Here is an 18,244-nt window from a genome sequence, read left to right on the forward strand (position 1 = left end):
GATGCTAGGGGGCATTGTGCTGATGAGCTCCTGCCCACATGTGGATGTCACAGATCCCACCTGGTCGGTCCCGTCGGTCCCACTGGGGAAATCGCAGTCGGCCGTCCTCAGTCTCCGAGGCGCTTACCTGGCCCCTGTCGCTGTCTCACCCCTCTGAATCTTTCATGCATCTGCCCTCGCTCACTCTCTGGGAAAGCGGGGCTGTTATCCCAGTGGTGAGGCAGAGAGACTCGGTGACTGGTCTGGGGTCACAGGGAGTCTGTGGTGGAGAAGAGAACTGAACTCATGTTTCCTAAGCCCCGGACTGGTGCTCTGACCATCCTTCCTCAGTCTTGTCCTCCTTTACTCCCTGTCCCAAAGGACTGTGTAGATTTGCTGTGTGCTGGCATATCGCTGTTGTCTTCCAGCCCTCCCTCAGGCTAGGTGAAGTATTCCTTTATCCCATGCGTTTGTAAAGCATGTTGGGATTTTCACAGGATGAATAAAATCTCCTATTATTTATTAACACCTCCATCCTCGCTGGACCTGCTGGGGCAGTGACTAATCAGGAAAGCAGTTGCAGTTAGCTGGCACTTCACGTAATATTAACTCAGGGATTGTAGCACTCGGAATTGTAAAGCAGCTGGATTGGCGAGGCTGTGATTGAATGCTGTGCTTGTTCTTAAGGCAGAGCTTTGTTCTCGGCTAGTCCTCATCCATCCCCAAAACGCCCAGGGCTTCCCAGCCAGCCTGGGAGGATGTTTGCCGGGAAGGGTGTTTATCAGAGTCACTCCTGTGTATTCACAGCCTTTGCGGCTAGAAAATGAATCCTCTGCCTAGCTAAGGGCCAAGCAGTATCTCCCATCTGGTTCCTATAGCAAAGCAAGGTGAGAATGTTGCCCAGAGGGGTGGGGCTGCAGGGTCGCTGTGTCTGCCTTGTTACATGTTCCCGATGTGCTGAAGATCCTGCAGTGCAAGGTGCTGGCTGGGAAGCTGGGTGTTATATACAGCTATGGCCACATGGTTTCCCATGTGTGATCTGAGCTGGGAGTGGAGATGGAGCGTTACATAGCCTGCTGCCATGCCAGGACTGGCAGAAGTGGTGTGAACCCTCTGCACAGAGCCAGGGCCTTCTGTGAGCACCAGGCGAGAAAAACGAGCCGAGCCCCCTCCCCGCACAAAGCGGAGGCTGAGGGTGCTCAGCTAGTGGGCTTGTTCGCCCAGTGCCTGGGAGCTGGGATCCTTCTAGTGAAGGGGGAGCATTCTCCGCAGACTCTGCAGTCTGTGGGCTGGCTTGTGCTCGGCACAGGGAGCTGGCTGGAGCTGCTGCCTTGCTCTGGAAAGGACCAGGGCTGGCTCCAGGCCCCAGCACACCAAGCGCATGCTTGGGGTGGCACGCCGCAGGGGGCACTCTGCCAGTCGCCGGGAGGGCGGCAGGCGGCTCCGATGGACCTCCCGCAGGCGTCCCTGCAGAGGGTCCGCTGGTCCCGCGGCTCCGGTGGAGCATCCGCAGGCACGCCTGTGGGAGGTCCACCGAAGCCGCAGGACCGGCGAATGGCAGAGCGCCCCCTGCAGCGTGCCGCCGTGCTTGGGGCGGCGAAATGGCTAGAGCCGGCCCTGGAAAGGACGTTCTTGGCAGGACTCCAGGATGCACTGCAGCATCTGTGGGTTCTGGAGGAACAGTTTATAGTGAATCCTCTGGGTAGAGTGTGAGGCTCAAAGATTCAGGCCCCTTGGCAGCTTTCTGTGCTGTGTAAGCTGGAGCTGGTGGGGGCCTCCTGCCCAGCCGCCTGGGGCTCTGCATCCATATTCAGTGTCCCAGCTTGGAACGTGCTAGTGTTGGCTGAAGGGGCCCCGTGCTCGAGTCTCGTTATCGCTCAGAACAGCTGAGACGCAACAAATGAAGCATAGCACTGTTGAGTGTAAAGGCAACAGCACCTTGTCCAACAAGAGGAGAATGAATCCCTGGCTGAGTCGCAGCCCTGGCATGGTGCTGCTAAGGGAGAGGAGCGATTCACCTCCGAATTTCAGACGCTTCATTTTATTTTTGACAGTGACTTTGGGGACTGACTCAGTCTAGTTTTCTCTCTCTTTAATCATGGATAGATGCCAATCTATCTTATTTCCTGCAGACCTGGATCCAAAAGGGAGTATGTCCTAGGCAGTCCTGGCAGGTCGGCTCCACAGACCCACGAGTCCGTGCGTGCTTTTGAAAGCGCTAAACCGTAGGTCTCCAGGGCGTCTCGCTGGAATCTTTGAAAGGCGTAGAGTGGTCAGCGAGCCAATCAAAGCCAGAGTCGGTGCTGGGGGAACCAGGGCCTTTAACAAAGTGTTGGCTGCAGAAATTCTAAAACAGCCCCCAGGCGAATTTGAGTCGTTTCCCGAAAGACCGTTGGAAAGTCTGGGTTTTAAGGAGATATGAAACCAAGCCCCACCTCTGCTCTGCCTCAGAACACCTCTGGCTTCGGGGCTCCTCGGGCAGGCAGCGTCTGCTCCAGCCCTTGCTGTTCATGGCTGTAATGAACTCTGGAAAGCTGGTGGGTTTCTGGACCAGCCAGGAGTGACGCGGGTGTGACTCCAAACTCTGCTTCTGTGCCTTTCTCAAGCTCCTGAATTGGGAGCAGCATGTCAGGGAGTGCAAAGGCCATTCTGGTCTGGAGCCTCCTCCCCATCAGCAGAAGCCCCCACTACCCTGGCAGCCCCTGAACAGCGAGCACATGCTCACGCGGCCGGAGAAGCTGCCGAAACGTGTGTGACTCGGGAGGGTAGTGACGTTGCCGGTGGTGCACAGACTAAATAAAGGGCTGTGCTCATGCTCCATTACCCAGCATCCTTGCCCGGCCAGGTGTGCTCCACAGCCCTGTGGGATCCGCTGCAGGAAATGGCATGTTGCTATGATACACTTTGCTGTAGCAATGACTGTGCTCAGAGGAGCCGAAATCTGCACAAAAGGGAAAGATGCTCAGACTGGAAGAGGGAAGGAGGCATCCGGAGGCCTTTATTTAAAACTTGGGAGCTCTAACAAGGGGATGTGTGGGGCAGGGTGTCATGGAGGCCCTCCTGCCCAGGGGGGCAAGGGTGCAGTCCTGCCCACACAGGGGGATAATGTCTCTATACAGACTCTGTCCAAGCTCCTTTCTGAGTGCACAGAGATCTGTGCTGGGTCCCATGTCTATTGCAGCGGGGAGGGCCCCGTGACCTGCTCTGACCGCAGAGCCTGTGGCTATCCTTGCCTGGACTGTGCTAGAGCCTGAGCTGCCGAACTGGCTTTGGAAGAGGGGTCTGGAAACTGGCTGCCTAGTAGAGCTCAGCCCTTCTGGGCTCTGGCTACCTTAACCAGCAGTCTCCGTCTCAGTGGGTGTGGGGTCCGCTCTGTGCTCCGGGGACAGCTGGGAACAGGAGGGATTTGCTGGTGCCAGATCTGCCAGCCACAGACAAGGTGATTCGGGCCTAAGGCTGGGTCAGGATTCTCCGGATGGATCTGCAGGTTGCAGCGTTCTGGGGGCTTCAGCTGCTTTCTCAGCATGCTGGCTGCCTCCTCCACAGACAAGAGCAGAGTGCTCCCACAGCCCTTTCCCACTGGGAATGCCAGGAGCAGGCCGGGCTTTCGGGCAGTTATGGCAGGTGGGAGCACAGGCGGCTGGCTTGCCCTGCTGCTTTGGTGTAGTGAGTGGGGCGCTGGCTGGGCATCCTCTAGCTTCTAGGTGCAATGTGCAGGGGGCTCTCTTGTGCAGGCTGCTGGTGACTTTCCCTCCTGGGCCAGGCGCCTTAACTGGCCCAGACAGGAGCATCTGAGTCAGATTGCTCAGAAGTGGGTGCCCTGTGCTGGAGCCGGGTAGGCTAGGGCCACCCTATGCTGAATTTTGCAGTGAGTCTGAATTCCTCTAGTCCCCAGGAATCCTGAGTGCTCAGCACTTCTGGAAAATCAGGCTCAAGGCATTTTGGGCTCCCAGCATGGGATACCCCTCCCCAGATGGGGATCACTCTGGGACAGATCTGACCCTGATGAGCGGAGGACGTCTGAGATTAACAGATGCACCGTGGAGCTGTCAGGAGCTGCTCCCTCTACACAATCCCATCCCCAGCTCCCTCACGTCCTATCGCTGCAGCTCTGGCTCTGGGTAAGACATGCTCGGTAACAGCGTCCGTTAATTTGTGCAGTTTGCAGTGTTCTTGTGGCTGTGTTGGTCACAAGCATGAGAGAGACAAGGTGGGCAAGGAAAGCATGTCTCTCTCACTAGTGGAAATGTTACCTCACCCGCCTTGTCTCTACGGTGTGTAGTGAGCTGAGTCCTGTCTGGTTCCCCATCCCCAGCCTTCTAGGTTTCCTGAACGCTCACTGGGCTGTTGGCGTGTGGAACTGCACTTTCTGACCGTGATCTGTTGACCTCCTCTCCATGGTTCAGGGGATTCTAACATGCAGCCCACGACTCTGTTGTGTTTCAGTACCAGGCCTCCGCATGCAGCACTCCACCAGCGAGCAGATGGCAGCCATGCACAGCACCTGTGGGGCTGGTCTTGGGTTCTGGCATGGCCTTGGCTGGGCGGAGTTGATGTGTCCTGCTCTGTGATAGTGGGAGGGCTCTGCACGGTTAGCATGTGTGTTCTGCTAGGATTCGCTGAAAGCCATTGAGCCCTGATGGTGCTGGGGGAGTCTGCCTGCTGTGTCAGGGGATGGGGAGATCAGAATGTTTTCCCTTTCCAGGGCTGAATAGGAAATCAATAGGTCTCTGTGCTCAGCCTGTCCACGCAGACGAGGAAACCCTGTTCCGGGTGGTTTATTTTCCCCGGATATTTCAATGGGAGGCAGTTTGGGGCAGGGCCTTGTCCTCTTGTCTGCCAAGCTCCCGGTTGGCGCTATGCGTCCCGGCCCGTATGGCGGAGCCTTCTCTTAGCCAGTGATGGGGGAGGAGAGCTAGATTCTCATGGCCAGAAACTCCGGCAGAGAATTAGCCTATTCTCCTCTCACCCTTCCGGAAATAACTGTCATCATCCATAATTTATCGGGCGCTGCGCTCCATCAAGGGGCCATTTGACACCAGGCCTGGGTGCTCAGACTCCCTCCCGCACAGTGGGAAAGTGCTGGCCAAGAGTATTCCCAAGGGGCTGCCGACAGGAAGCATGTCCTGTTTCCGCACCCTCGGGGTGGGAGATTTTTTTGGTGAAAGAGGAAAAAAGAATAGTGAATTCAACAAGGACTCGGTGTCTCTGCTTCCCCATTTCATAAATGAACAGCAGCTGCTCACCCCTCCCGGAAGCTTAAGCCATTGTAAAGCCAAATATAAAACTGTAACAGTGTTTTTAAGTAGCAGTGAGCTGATTGCTCCATTGCTGTTTACTGAGGCATTTACAATCGCACACAGAATGCACTTCAAATAAAAACATGATGAGATGCTGACTTTAATGGCTGACACTTGCATTTGAGGGCTGGGTGGGTGGGTAGCAGTGCACGCACCCGGCCAGCTCTGTCAGAAATCCTGCAGAATACAAAATCGGAGTTCCTCTATTTATGGCCTATTCTCCAAACACGGCACATTTTTATGTACCAAAAAGAAGGGGGAATCTGGCTGACTGTGGTGATGTTATGTTTTCTTCCAGGTCATTGATAAAAATGTTAAATACTGCAAGGCCAAGAACTGATCCCCGCAGGACCCCACTAGAGAAACACCTGCTCAAGTCGTTACATTTTCAGATCTATCAGTTAGCAGGCTTTTAATCCATTTGAAGTGCCATGTTAATTTGATTTCATTCTAGTTTTTAATTAAAATGTTGTGTGGTACCAAGTCAAACACCTTACAGTAGTCTTAGTAAATTACATCAGCACTATCACCTTTATCAACCAAACTTGTAATCTCATCAAAAAAAATCAGATTAGATTGACAGGTTCTATTGTCCATAAACCCAGAGTGATTGGCATTGATTATATTGCCTGGGCAGTTCTGTAGCAATCTCACCATCAGCTGTGCCTGGGAGAGCGAACAGGCCCTGCCCTCACCAGGCTCCAGGAAAAGCTGACAGTCTGGCTCCAGGGGTGTGGAACATATCTCCACTAACGGCTCGCCTCCCTCTCTCTGTTGCAGGTTCAGCGTATTATGACAACGTCCGCCCCTTGGCCTACCCCGATTCGGATGCCGTGCTCATCTGCTTTGACATCAGCCGCCCAGAGACGCTGGACAGTGTACTCAAGAAGGTCAGTGTCCAATGCTCTGTCATGGCCGCTGTCCCGTGAAGCAGCTGTGCCAATACAGCCCAGGGTGCCACTTCCAGAGGCGTGCTGCTCCTCTGGGAATTTGTAGCCCGAGGCCAGTGGAAATGGGGTCAGGGCATTGCCATGGGCCAGGTGAATGCCCTGTTAACCCTCTAGGTCTGGCAGCATGTCCTGGCCATTGTCTAACACCCAGCTCAGAATGGTGTCAGGCTCTCCACTTGCAGGGACAGGGCCTTGAGTGGTGGGGCAAGATGCCCTGGGCACATTTGCTCACCCTGTGCGCTTCCCAGCCCCTCACACTACCTGGGAAAGGACCAGCTTTTTCCTGGAGTGAGTTTCCTGATACCTGTGCCCTTCTGGAGGGGCCAGTCCCCTGCTGTGAGCCAGGTCGGAGGTCACTTTTCTCATCCTTGCTCTTGACAGCAGCTACTGCCTCCCCCCACCTGGGCTGCAGCAGAAAGGAGCCCATATGAATAATGCAGCTTCTGGAGGGCTGGAGAAGGGGGGCGTTTGTGTAGGAGTGGGGTGGCTTGGCAGGTGTTCTGTTTTTAATGAAGACCTCGGAAAGCGCTGTGCATCTCAAAGCCCTGGTTAGCACCCCCAGAAGCCAGCGTGCTAGGAATTAGCTCACGGCAGAGTCGAGAAGTGGTCTCCGGTGCCCATTTTTTTTGTGACTGGGGAGTTCGTTAGCTGGTTCAGTCCCCCTCGGGTCATTGTATGCACCATGGAGAGGGCAGCGGTCAACTCCCCACAGACTGACAACAAACATAATCAGCTGTGCCACTGAATCTCAGACCTGTGTGAGAATAAGATGAATTGGCACGAGGGTACAGGCCAGCCCAGGTGCAGAGGGCCACGGTTGGTCCATGGCCACTTGGATGCTGCCTGCATCTGGCAGCATAAATCTGAGCTGACCGGTCAAGCTTCTCCACTAGCAGCCAGAGAGGTTTGTCTGGTGGCAGTTTAGCACCTTCCAGCAAAGCTGTTCTGTGTGGCTGGTAATAGTATGTCAGATCTTTAGAGCTACCCAGGAATAACAGATTTTGGGTAGAACGTCAGCAGACCTGCATGCGCTATGTGGTGCAGAGTTGTGAGGCTACCAGGGAGAACCCACACACTGCAGGGAACGGAGCTGGGGAAGCACTTCCCTCTGAGTTAGCACTGAGTGACCCAATGACCCAGAATTTTGCTTACGGGTATCATGCTGTTGGAGCAGCCTCCTTTCTGGTGAGCTGCAAAACCCACATCTGTGACCTGATAGCACTTCCTGTTACCCCAGCATCCTGGCCAGACTCGGATGGGCTATTACATTCCGTCGACTGAGACTCCCCCTGCAATTTCCAGTAGGTTCTCACTGCAGTGCGCCCTTGCTGTGCTCTGTGAAATAGCTGCTCTGTCCCACTCCAGAGGGGCGCCGGGACTGATACCGGCTTTGCAAAGCACTTTGGAGTCCTGTGGAGTGAAAGGTCATAAACAAATCTATTGTTGCTCCTGCTAACAAGCCCCAAGTTACTGGACTGGCCCAGACTCTGGCTTCTGAATAAGTCACATTGTAGTGTCTGGCCTGGTGACCCCCCAGAGTTTGGCCAACTGCTGAGCTGAAGCAAATGCCTCTTGTTCAGCTGTTGCTACTGATAGGGAGCACTGGGAGGTGGGGTTGGGACTGCGAGATTCTGGCGAGTGGGACAAAGACCCTTTAACAACTCAGTCAGTGGCTCAGTGTTTGAATCCAAAGCAGCTCCCTGGATCTGACTCTCTCTGTTCAGAGGGCGGCAGGCTGCATGCGGACAGTAAGGAGACTCATTGCCCAGTTTAAGGATCTGCAGAATAATAGCAACAGCAAATCACTTCTACCTTAATGAGCAAGAAACCCACTAATAACTGTCTTGAGCTGGCATTTATTTATGGCTCTGTCTGCAGACATTCCTGCGCTGTTAAATGCAAAATCTTCCACGCACAGCCTTCCCAGATGCCTCAAATACAATTAGGCAGTCTTTTTGATACGGCAACTGAAAATAAACCCTGAATCACCAGGGATTTCTAAGTACCTCTGAGTAGATGCCTTGTTTCCTTTGGCGCAGGTTTTGCAGCCTTCAGAGGTGAGGAGAACGCCTGAGACGCCATGAAGTGGAAATAAGGTTTAGCTTTTGATATCAAATAAGTAAGGATAATAAAGCTGTCTATTCCAGCCCTGGATCAAGATGCTAATTCAGCAGAGGAATCTTTATTATCTCTGTCCATCTGATGCCTAGGATGCAAAACCTGAATGAGCGTTTCATTCGTAGAGCCTTAGATTATACAAACAGCATGCTGCACTGAGGGGGAAGGAGCCACCTGAGAGAATCCAAACAAACAGCTTGCTAGTTTATACAGCCTGGGCTTTCATGGTGCACTGCCTTAATCCTGACAGGTCTTGGTAGTGCAGCCCTGTGCGTGGGACCTACGGCAAACTCCAGTCCCTGTGTGCCCTTCTCCAGCATCTGCCTCATGCAGGTTAACTTCTGCCTGGTTGCAGACCAGAATCAGGCCCCTCTCTCTCCAGTGCAGGGGAGTGTGTGTCATTTCAGGGCTGCAGTAGTTTGGAGCCTAGTTTGGGTGATCCTGCTACTCCAGTGTCTCCGGGATCGGGATCTCTATCCCCTGGAAGAATGCTGATGTTTGCGTTCAAGCTACAAAGGAATTTTAGGCACCTGCCATCAGAAGTCTGAGTCATGGCAACTTGCAGTGATGTCGGAGACTGTGGAATCTCCCGTGAGCTGTGCAATCAGCTGCTGGTGCAGTGGAATTGCTGAGCAGCACAGAGGCTGTGTGTGTCCCTGGCCACAGGTGTGGACAGTCTGTGGGGAAGCAAACACTGCGCCCCACTCTCCTGGTGGAATAGATGGTTTTTCTCTCTCCCCAAGTCCAGCTGTGGCTGCTCTGTCTTGACATTCGCAGAATGAAACCGGTGCTATTCTGAGCCATATATTTTTTTCATCAGACCGTGGGCTCCAAGTCATTTTTTAATTTCCTGGTATATTTTCCCATCAGCTCCTCTAGTAGGATATTGCTAGTTCTGAGTGAAGGCTGGATGAGTTGAGATGCTGGGAGTTTCTGCTCACTGTCTGGCTGCACCTCCCAGCACTGAGCACGTAGCCAGGTAGCTGACTCGAGATCACAGCAAGAGCGACCTAGACAGATCTTCTTTGGAGAGGGGTGGGGGGCAGAGCAGTCACAGAGATGGTTTTATTTTCTGCTGCAGCCACTGAGCTGCACGCTGGAGCTTCAGAAGCTGCCAGTTAGAGCAGAGGAAATGGCCGTTCGATGCCCTAGCTTGTTCCTTCCAGGGCTCCCAGTTCCTAAGGCCACTGGCCATGGCTGTGTTCTGAAGTCTGACGGGCTTTGATGGCTCCTAACTGCAAACCAATTCCGTGTTTGCTGTGCAAATAGCTCCCTGCTGACTGCGGGGTCTTGGAAACAGTGGTGCAGAGGCCTCAGCTGGGGCACCCTTTGAAGTGCCAGATCTGCGCACCAGACTGCGTGGTCATTACTTCTCCATAGTTAAGCCCAAAAGTGGCCTCCTGGGGCCGACGTGAGGAATGGGAGCTTAGGCTTCGCAGGTCTGCAAGGCACATCTGCAACAAGTGAGCAGAGTGTCTCTTGAATAGGGGGCTCTCTGCTAATTCCCTGCCTGTGACAGTCAATAACGTGCCCTGGTGAGCTAATCACCCTCCGAACAGCTGTGCCCCCAGCTTGGCAACGGCATGGGCTGTGCAGCTTGTGGGCTTTGCAGCTTGTCCCAGCCCCATCCCATTAAAGCCTCGCGTTAGATTCAAAAGGCGACTGTCCCTGTGTTTTCCCATCCTGGTCTCCAGGTACCCAGCCACTCCCAGCATGTGCGTTGGCTGAGCGCTTGTAATGAGATACGGCCAAGTCCCCTCCGGTGTGTCTAGCTTCAGCGAATCCAGGTGCAATCTTGCGTACCCCTTCCCTCCACACACCCGTGTCTCATGGTCCCCGGGCCTCTTTGACATCAGTCCCCCTCCTTGTGCCGCTGATTTGGGGTTGCTGGGGCTCCTGCCCTGGCAGGGTAAACCCCTGTCAGCTGCATCGGGCTAGGGACACATCTTCCGAACCAAGTGCCCACGCAAACTCGCTCCACGGTAACCGTGGAGGCATATTGGGCCAATCTGCTTGTTTCGGTTTCTGTGCTGCTGTAAGCTTGTGTCACGGAGTGTGGGGAGTCCAGTCCTGCACCCCTCTTCCTGGGACCCACAGTGACTCTCGGCCAGCCAGTAAAACAGAAGGTTTATTGGACAACAGGAACACAGGTTACAGCAGGGCTTGCAGGCACAGTCAGGACCCCTCCACCGAGTCCTTCTGGGCTTTCAGGGTGCTTGGATCCTAGCTAGGATACCCTGAATTCTGCCCATCCAGCCCCAAGCCCAAACTCAAACTGCTTCCCTCCTGCCACTCCCTTCCTTTGTCCCCTTCCCGGGCAAAGGTGTTGACCTTTCCCCTCCCTTACCTAGCTCAGGTTACAGGCCCTGGCATCGTCCATCCCCTAAAGTCCTCCCCTGCTCTCCCACTCCCCACACAGACAGTCCCTACTGCATCACAGCTTGGCTTTCAGGGAGATCTGCCAGTCAGGCTGGCTTGGCGGCCCCTGAGGGAGCTGGGTCAGAGAGTGCGGGAGGGAGAAATGCACCCAGGTTTGCGTGCGAGGGTGCTGGGTTCTGGAGAAGCTGCCTCCAAGCACCTGTGAGCTGGAGCCAGGCCCTTGCTGGCTGGGTAACACTGGCAGGGTGAGGTGGGCCCTTCGCTCACAAGGGCTGTATGCCGTCCTCCAGGAGGCGTGTGGCCAGCTGTGTTCAGACCAACCCTGGGTAGCCCTTTGCCCAGGTGACCTGTTCGCTACCTGGGCAGTCTCCATCATGCCTGGCCTCTCCAGCTGGCTTTGAGCCCTGGCCCTCTGGGGACCAGGCCTCGGCATACAGATACTTTCCCTTCCCTCCCAGCTGCAGAGGGACCTGCCCCGACTGCGGAGCCCTGTTCCCACTCGGGTGCTGGGCAAGTGGCACTGACCACTCTGGAGGCTTGAGGAATGGGGTCTCTGAACCCCCCGTCCAGTGGGGCAGGGGTGGCAGCAGCATGGCTCAGGGCCCTGGCGTGCAGCCTAGAGAAGGCTGAGGCCTCTCCCTCACTGGGAGTCCGGTGCCGGTCTGTAATTTGCAGGCTGGCTGGTATCAAGCCGAGCCAGGGAGCGGAGGGTGAGGATGGAGCTGGTGGTTCAGAGAAGAATTTTCTTTTTTCCCTGAGGGAAGCTGGGGTGGGGGCCAGCTGCTGCTAACTGAAGGCCAGAGTGGGCGGCGGGGGGGAGGGAGGGGAAGGGGCCTGTCAGCTGCAGCTGCCTGGGGTCTCTGGGGAGCCTCCTGCCAGCCAGCTGCAGATAACCTGCTGAAAGCAGCGCTCTGTCCCTGTGGAACGCGGCTCCAGTGATGGGGCCTTGAGGTTCTTGTCATTGAAAAGGGGACGAAATGTGGGACTGGTCTTCATTGGCTGAGATCAGACTGTGGAAAGAGCTCCTTTCTGTGCTGACCGTGCAGGGGGGTCCTAGGATACACTGCCCAGGCAGCCATGCTGGGGGATGTGGGAGGGCAAGGACGGGGAGCCAGGGCTCCTGGGTTCTGTCCCCAGCTTCAAGAGGGAAGTAGACCCTAGTGGGTTAAAGCAGGGGAGTTGCAGGAGACTGGGAGCCAGGACTCCTGGGTTCTCTCCCTGGCTCTGGTCAGGGAGTGGAGCTGGAGACGTGTCCGATACAAAGCACTATTATGATTGCCCTTGCCTGCTTTCCTGAGGTGCCCCCATTATGCCCCCCTGCTGGCCGGAAGGGGCTGTGCCCGAAGGGCTAAGAGTCTGCTAATGCCCCTTGCTGGCTCCTGCTGTTTCCCGGGCGGCTGTCCAGCTGCAAGGATGAAGGTGGGGTGGGGGAGAGCCCTGTGAGCTGCCATTTCACCCCGCCCCTGCTTTGCTCTCTCCCGCAGTGGCAAGGGGAGACCCAGGAATTCTGCCCCAATGCGAAGATCGTGCTGGTTGGCTGCAAACTGGACATGCGGACAGATCTGAACACCCTCCGGGAGCTCTCCAAGCAGCGCCTCATCCCCGTCACACACGAGCAGGTGTGCTTCTCCAGGGGACTTGGGGCGGGGGAGGAATGCCCTACGTCCTGCTAGCCACAGGCAGCCCAACTGGTGCAGGGCAGGCAGCCCAGCTCCCGTCCATTGTGCCAGGGACTGTCTGCGCAGGACTCTCTCTGCCTGCGCCAGAGCTGGTTTGACCCAGGCTCGATGGAGCAGGCAGCCCTGGCTCACAGACGCTCTTCTCTCTGCCCTCGACGCAGGCTGGGTATATTCTTAGCGCTGTCACTGAATATTCAGGTTGCAGGCGCCTCCCAGGAGCCGTTACTCTGGCGTCAGTTTCTGGTTAGCACCTAACAGCTAAAATTACTTTCCTAGAAGGTGATGAAGACACTTGCTCTCGCCTATAAAGTGGGTGGTTAAGGCAGCGGGGAGGGGGTCTGCTCTAAGGTGGGAGGGCTTCCGGAAGCTCTTTCTCCAGGCTGGGAAATGAGGCTGCAGTTCTCTCTCCTATTGCTGCTTGGTGATAAGGATGACTTGCTGGGCCGGCTGCGGCTGCTGCAGCCCTGGGGGAGTGAAAGCCACAAGCCAGCGTTTAGTGACTAGGTGGGGGCAGAGCCCTAGTGCTGAATGTCACTTATCAGAGCAGATCATGGCCCGTTGGAAGCTGTTGCGCAAACTGGCAACACCCTCTACTTCTGATCATGAGAGCTCAGCTTGGAGCAAGCGGTGAGTAAGACAGAGGAAGCTGCTATCTGTGGGTGCGTTTAGCACCAGGGCTGGGCTTCATTCCGTCCTGCTGCATTAGGCCACCCCTTCAAGGAGGCCACTGCCCAATTACCGTGGGACTGGCCCTCAGGTCGGGTGCCCTGCAGGCCATGGGACGAGCCATTCGCTGTCAGGTGTGTGAACACATCCCTGGGTGTGACATGTTCCCCCAGAGCATGCAGGAGTTGTGATAACAGACGGACTCAGTCCTGCCTTCTGCTGCTTTGGCGCATGCTGACCAGTATCCGATAACCTCTCCAAGGAAGTGCTGCCAATTCTGCAAGACCCATGGGAATGGCTGCACCATCTTTACCTGCCAGATTTCAATGGAGTGAATGGGGGTGAAAGCCCCAAAGGAAAAATTCACCCTTGTGCAGGGGGCAGTGCAAGGCCTGCTGAAGCCTTTCCAATCTGTTTAACGAAATTGATGCAAACCGGTGCATGAGCCTGTGTTTTGGTGCAAGAGCAGTTTAGTTCAGTTTGTCTTAAACCAATTCCTAACTGATGCAAACTGATCTGAAATTAACTTGCTTTAAACTGAAATCGGCACATCCACACCGCGGTTTGCACCGTGTAACATCCTGTCTTTGGTTAAATGGCACAACTGTGTGCAGCCAAGGCCTGAGACAGCAGCACTTTGCCCCTGAGCTCAGTCCTCAACCTCATCGCTTTGGCGTTGCTGGTGGGTGGGGGAGAGACGTTGCACCGGCTGCAGCCTCCTGGCCTCCCCTTTGGAGCTGTTGGGCTGTGGGCTGAAACCTGTCCTCTGTTTATGGTGCCATAGCGTCAGCTTGCAGGGGAGGGATAAATGATGCTGGTAACTTGTGCTGAGGACACAAGGTTGCTCACTGGGACGGGGGATGATTTCCCCTCTGGGTTCACCACAGGGGTGTTGGTGCAGGCCTGGCAGCTGCGATGGTGACACAAACACACGTTGGAGATGCACAGCTCACAAGTCCTCCCACTGCCCCTTCTAAGTGCCAGGGCTCTAGTCATTTAAGGACCAGGTCTCTGGCTGAGTGTTGAGCAAATTCCCACTTTTAGGCAGCAGGGGTTCAGGGTCCACTATCCAGAACTGGAGGGGAGGGGTTCCGTCTGCCATGGGGCCTGTGTGGGGTTAAGGCACTGGCCTGGGGAGCTCTTGGTTCAACGGTGACCTTGGAAAAGTCTCTACTACTCTGGGCCTCAGTTCCTTGCCTGTAAAATGGGGACAATAATCCAGCCTTTGTCTATTTGACAGGCCAGGGAGGGTCTCACACTGTATACCCAGCACAATGGGACCCCAATCTCAAATAATTCATGGTAATAATGTGCCAATCACAAGAGAAGGGTCTAATAGATGGGATGCTGCCTGGACAGCCAGTGCCTGATAATTCTGGGGCCCTTGCACCAGGGCAAGCTGGGAGCAAAGGATGGAGAGGAGATAGAAGCTGTTTTGGGGAGTAAATGTTCTTGTAGTAAGAAGTGGGTGGTGATGAAACCCAACCCAGCCTGTTCTCTCACTGCCCACAGGCAGTTGGACTCGTTTAAGGTGCCATTTATCTTTATTATCTAACCATGGTGAGCATGGCAGTTACTGTCCCTCGTCTCCCCACAACAGCTGAGCGACTCTAACTTCCGCTAGGAGCACAGAAATGCCCCCCCTCCCCATTCCTCCCTTGCTGGCCTCTCTGTGCGTAACGTAGTCCCAGCCCTACTGCTTGTTGAGGCTGGCCAGGAAATGGCACAGCCCCGCATGAGCTCCTGGGGCCCTGCCTGGGCACGAGCGTCCAGCATGGCAGAGCTCCGGCACGTGGAGCTGGCCGAGGCCTGGGTGGCGGTTGAGTAAGTCATTACATGTTCTTTAATCCCAGGCCATGCTGCCTGCCTGGGGGCCAGGAATGTGAAGAACCTGTAACTGAATGCCTAGTTCGGGGGAGGATATGCACCGAGCCCTCTTGCGCCTCAGACACCAAGTGAGGGGCGGGGGGAAGGCCACCTTGCTGTCCTGACAGCTGAGAACGGGCCCTCCTGCCTGTCGCAGGCTGATTCTGCCCACAGCCGGGATCTCAGTGAACCGGCACCTGACATCAGCATGCCTGGCACTGCCGTCCCGTTGGCACCTGCAGTGCTGGCTGCTCAGGTGGCTTGTCTGTACCCAGCGCTCTCACTGTTTGGAGAGGGGACGAATTAGCCTTGCGAGAGAGCAGTTCCTCAGTGAGCTGCACTTCCTGCCCGCAGCTGCCAGCAGACACAGGCTGATGCCATGTGACTGGATGCTGCCATGCAAACACTTCTCTCCCTTCCCCAACTCCTAGGGCAGCACGCTGGCACGGCAGATGGGGGCAGTGGCCTATGTGGAATGCTCCTCCAAGGTCTCCGAGAACAGCGTGCGGGACGTCTTCCACGTAACCACGCTGGCCTCCGTCAACAGGATGCACAAGAATCTCAAGCGGAGCAACTCCAAGCGGGGACTGAAGCGGGCATCTCAGATGCCCAGCAGGACGGACTTGTTGAATGACACAGAGATCAGGAAAGACCGAGCCAAGAGCTGCTCCATCATGTGACAAATGGGCTGTAAATAATATGTGTGTGCGCGTGTTGTTTGTTTTTGTACGGTAACAGGCCTAGACAAGGGCACAGCACTGGCTGCGGGAGCCAGCCTGCCTTCCCAAGGCTTTTCTTTTAGTCTCTAGGTCTGAGACACGCTAGCTGCAAATCAGGGTGCATGTGTCACCCCCTCACCATGGAGACTTCTGGATTGGCTGTTGCTGTGCTGACTGCTTGGGATAAAGGAACCGCTCAGCAGAGGAACATTCAGGTGCTGGAAAGTCTGTGATGAAGTAAAGAAAAGGAGTGTGTGTGTGTGTGAATCTCCTGTACACACATCTCCCTGTGTATGTGTGGCTGTAACTACACACAGTGCGCATGGGGACAGGCGGTGCGGTCTGGAACGGAGGCCGGAGAAGTGGGGGGAACTGTCAGTGACAGTGTTGCTGGGCCGAAGAAGTAATAGCCCAATAATCTTTTAGGACCAAAAGCAGCAGGTGAGTCAGTGGTGCCCAGCTGGTGACTCACCACTGGAAGGGACTGGCTCCGGCTATAAGGCAGGGTCGCCGTAGGAAGTAGGAGATCTGGGTCTGTGAGCTGGGAAGGGAAGGCTCCCTGGGGTGGACTATAACCCAGTGAGATTTTGAGTCAGCCCCAAGTGAAAGACAGATAATTTGCCCCTTCCAAGACACTTTAATTACATCCAAACTCTGTTTAAACAGTTGTGATATACCTGGGGGGAGACCTGGCCCCAGAGGAGAGGTCAGTCCCAGCAGACGCACCCCATGAAGTGTGGTTCCCTTTAGCAAGCGGGTGCGATTCGGGAGAGCGCGTAGAGCAGCTGAGAGCCAGGCGAGTATCTGTATCGCGCCTGGCCATGGGCAGCTGCACCCCGAAGCATGCAGCATCCCACAAAGCAATCCGCAATAACGATCCAAATCCTGTTCTCCAGCCATTCCCAACCGCAGATCATGTTGCATGGTGCCTGTGTTTGTTTGGTTTGAATACACTCAAAAATATCCTCGCCCCCCATCTCCACTATACCAGTGGGAGGGATGGAGCATCCTGCCTTGCTAGCCCCCTGTAACTGGCCTGCTCCTGCCACCTCTCATTGCTTCTAATGTCCTCTAATGCCTTTGACTACAAGCTTAACTTTGACTTGATGTCACACAGACACTTTAAGGAAAAACACCAACCTCCTTGCCTGGGCCCATCTGTGTAGATGGGCTGCAGGAATCTAATAAACAATGTCGTGGAAAACAGAAGGCACTTGGCTTTTGCTTTTTAATGAATGGAGCAGAACTGGGTCCCTGCCCCTCAAACCGGGGCCATCATCTTGTTCCTGGGGGCGTCACTCCGGGTCTCACACTCACACAAGGGCCTGGCACGGGTGAGGGAAGCAGCATGTTAGGCTGCATGCAGGGGCGGCTCTAGGCATTTTGCCGCCCCAAGCACGGCAGGTAGGCTGCCTTCGGCGGCTTGCCTGCAGAAGTCCGCTGGTCCTGTGGCTTCGGTGGACCTCTCGCAGGCACGCTGCCGAAGACAGCCTGCCTGCCGCCCTCGCGGCCACTGGCAGAGCGCCCCCAGTGGCTTGCCGCCCCAAGCACGCGTTTGGCGTGCTGATGCCTGGAGCCACCCTGGCTGCACGCAGTCACTCTGGCAGCTCAATACTTAGTCTAAGTCGACGTGCATTAACTAGGCAACCAGCAACTTCCAGTCAAGTGAGTAATTCATAAAGCCACCAGCTCGTAACAGTGCATTAGATAACACCCTGGAAATAAATCTCGGATCCTGGGCATTGTATGAACACCAGTTGTACTAAGTATCTTGTATAACAAAGGATTAAAAAGCCATGATAATCCGCAATGGGATGTTCTCACCTGGGATGGGCTGGTCACACCCATCTCAGGTAAACATAGATAGGCAACAAAAACCTTTAGGCAACTTCTGCATGAGGAGGGAGAGAAAAGCCTGGTTTATAGAGGAGGGGACCATGGCCAGGGCATATCGCAGTGAATGGGCTGCAGGACTCTTCTAGCCAGCCTCTCTCAGCACAGAGGAGCCAGCGGATAGGCAGTGAAATTAAAAGGCAACTAATTTAAAAGTGAGCAAAGGTCGCGCAATGAATGGGTGACAATGTCAGAAGCAGAACTCCCGGTGCCCAGGTCTATCTGTTGCCCCCGACCCTCTGGCACCTGCAGTAGACTCAGCACTTCTTGCTTTAATGAGAAAATGCAAAATCTGGATTGCACTGTGGCTGGTGCAGAGCCATTAATCTATCAGAAAGAGGCATGAGCGCTAGCCGGCAGTTCCCAAAGCAACTGGCGATGCTTTCCCATTTTCTCAGGTCACTGGTGCAGAAAGATAACTTGGCCCTTAGCAGTGCTGGCACTTGGGGGTAGCTGTGACCACAGTGTTGCTGCTGGTGTGCGTTTTATTAAAAAAAAGTAACTTTCCAGGCTCCTGCTGCTTAACTGGCCCTCGTGGAAGGAGCATGACTGATGGAGAGACATTCGTCCCAGCACCTCTGGGTGGGAGTGTGCAAGAACATACCAGAATTAAGAGCCAGTGAGGCAGTCTCCAAGACCATTTATCAGCAAGCAGCTGAGGTGGCTCCCTAGAAGGGGAAGCAAAGCGATGTTAA

At 55.1% G+C, this 18,244-nt stretch overlaps 1 protein-coding gene across 2 annotated transcripts in view; it reads left to right on the plus strand.

Annotated features, from left to right (window-relative positions):
• The window catches only part of RND2 (Rho family GTPase 2), a 31,015-nt gene extending 14,150 nt beyond the window's left edge, over positions 1-16,865 (plus strand). The window contains exons 1-4 of one of the 2 annotated variants that reach the window (XM_050935124.1): positions 3,890-4,100; positions 6,060-6,169; positions 12,211-12,345; positions 15,369-16,865. In XM_050935124.1, the coding sequence (XP_050791081.1) occupies positions 4,013-4,100; positions 6,060-6,169; positions 12,211-12,345; positions 15,369-15,617 (582 nt within the window). In that variant the 5' untranslated portion in view covers positions 3,890-4,012 and the 3' untranslated portion in view covers positions 15,618-16,865. Of the gene's footprint in view, positions 1-3,889; positions 4,101-6,059; positions 6,170-12,210; positions 12,346-15,368 lie in introns of those variants that run through there. The other variant, XM_050935123.1, reaches the window with a different exon arrangement.
• Positions 16,866-18,244: the final 1,379 nt, after the last annotated feature.

The sequence above is a fragment of the Gopherus flavomarginatus genome, chromosome 25 (genome assembly GCF_025201925.1).
Source record: "Gopherus flavomarginatus isolate rGopFla2 chromosome 25, rGopFla2.mat.asm, whole genome shotgun sequence".
NCBI classification, from domain to species: Eukaryota; Metazoa; Chordata; order Testudines; family Testudinidae; genus Gopherus; species Gopherus flavomarginatus.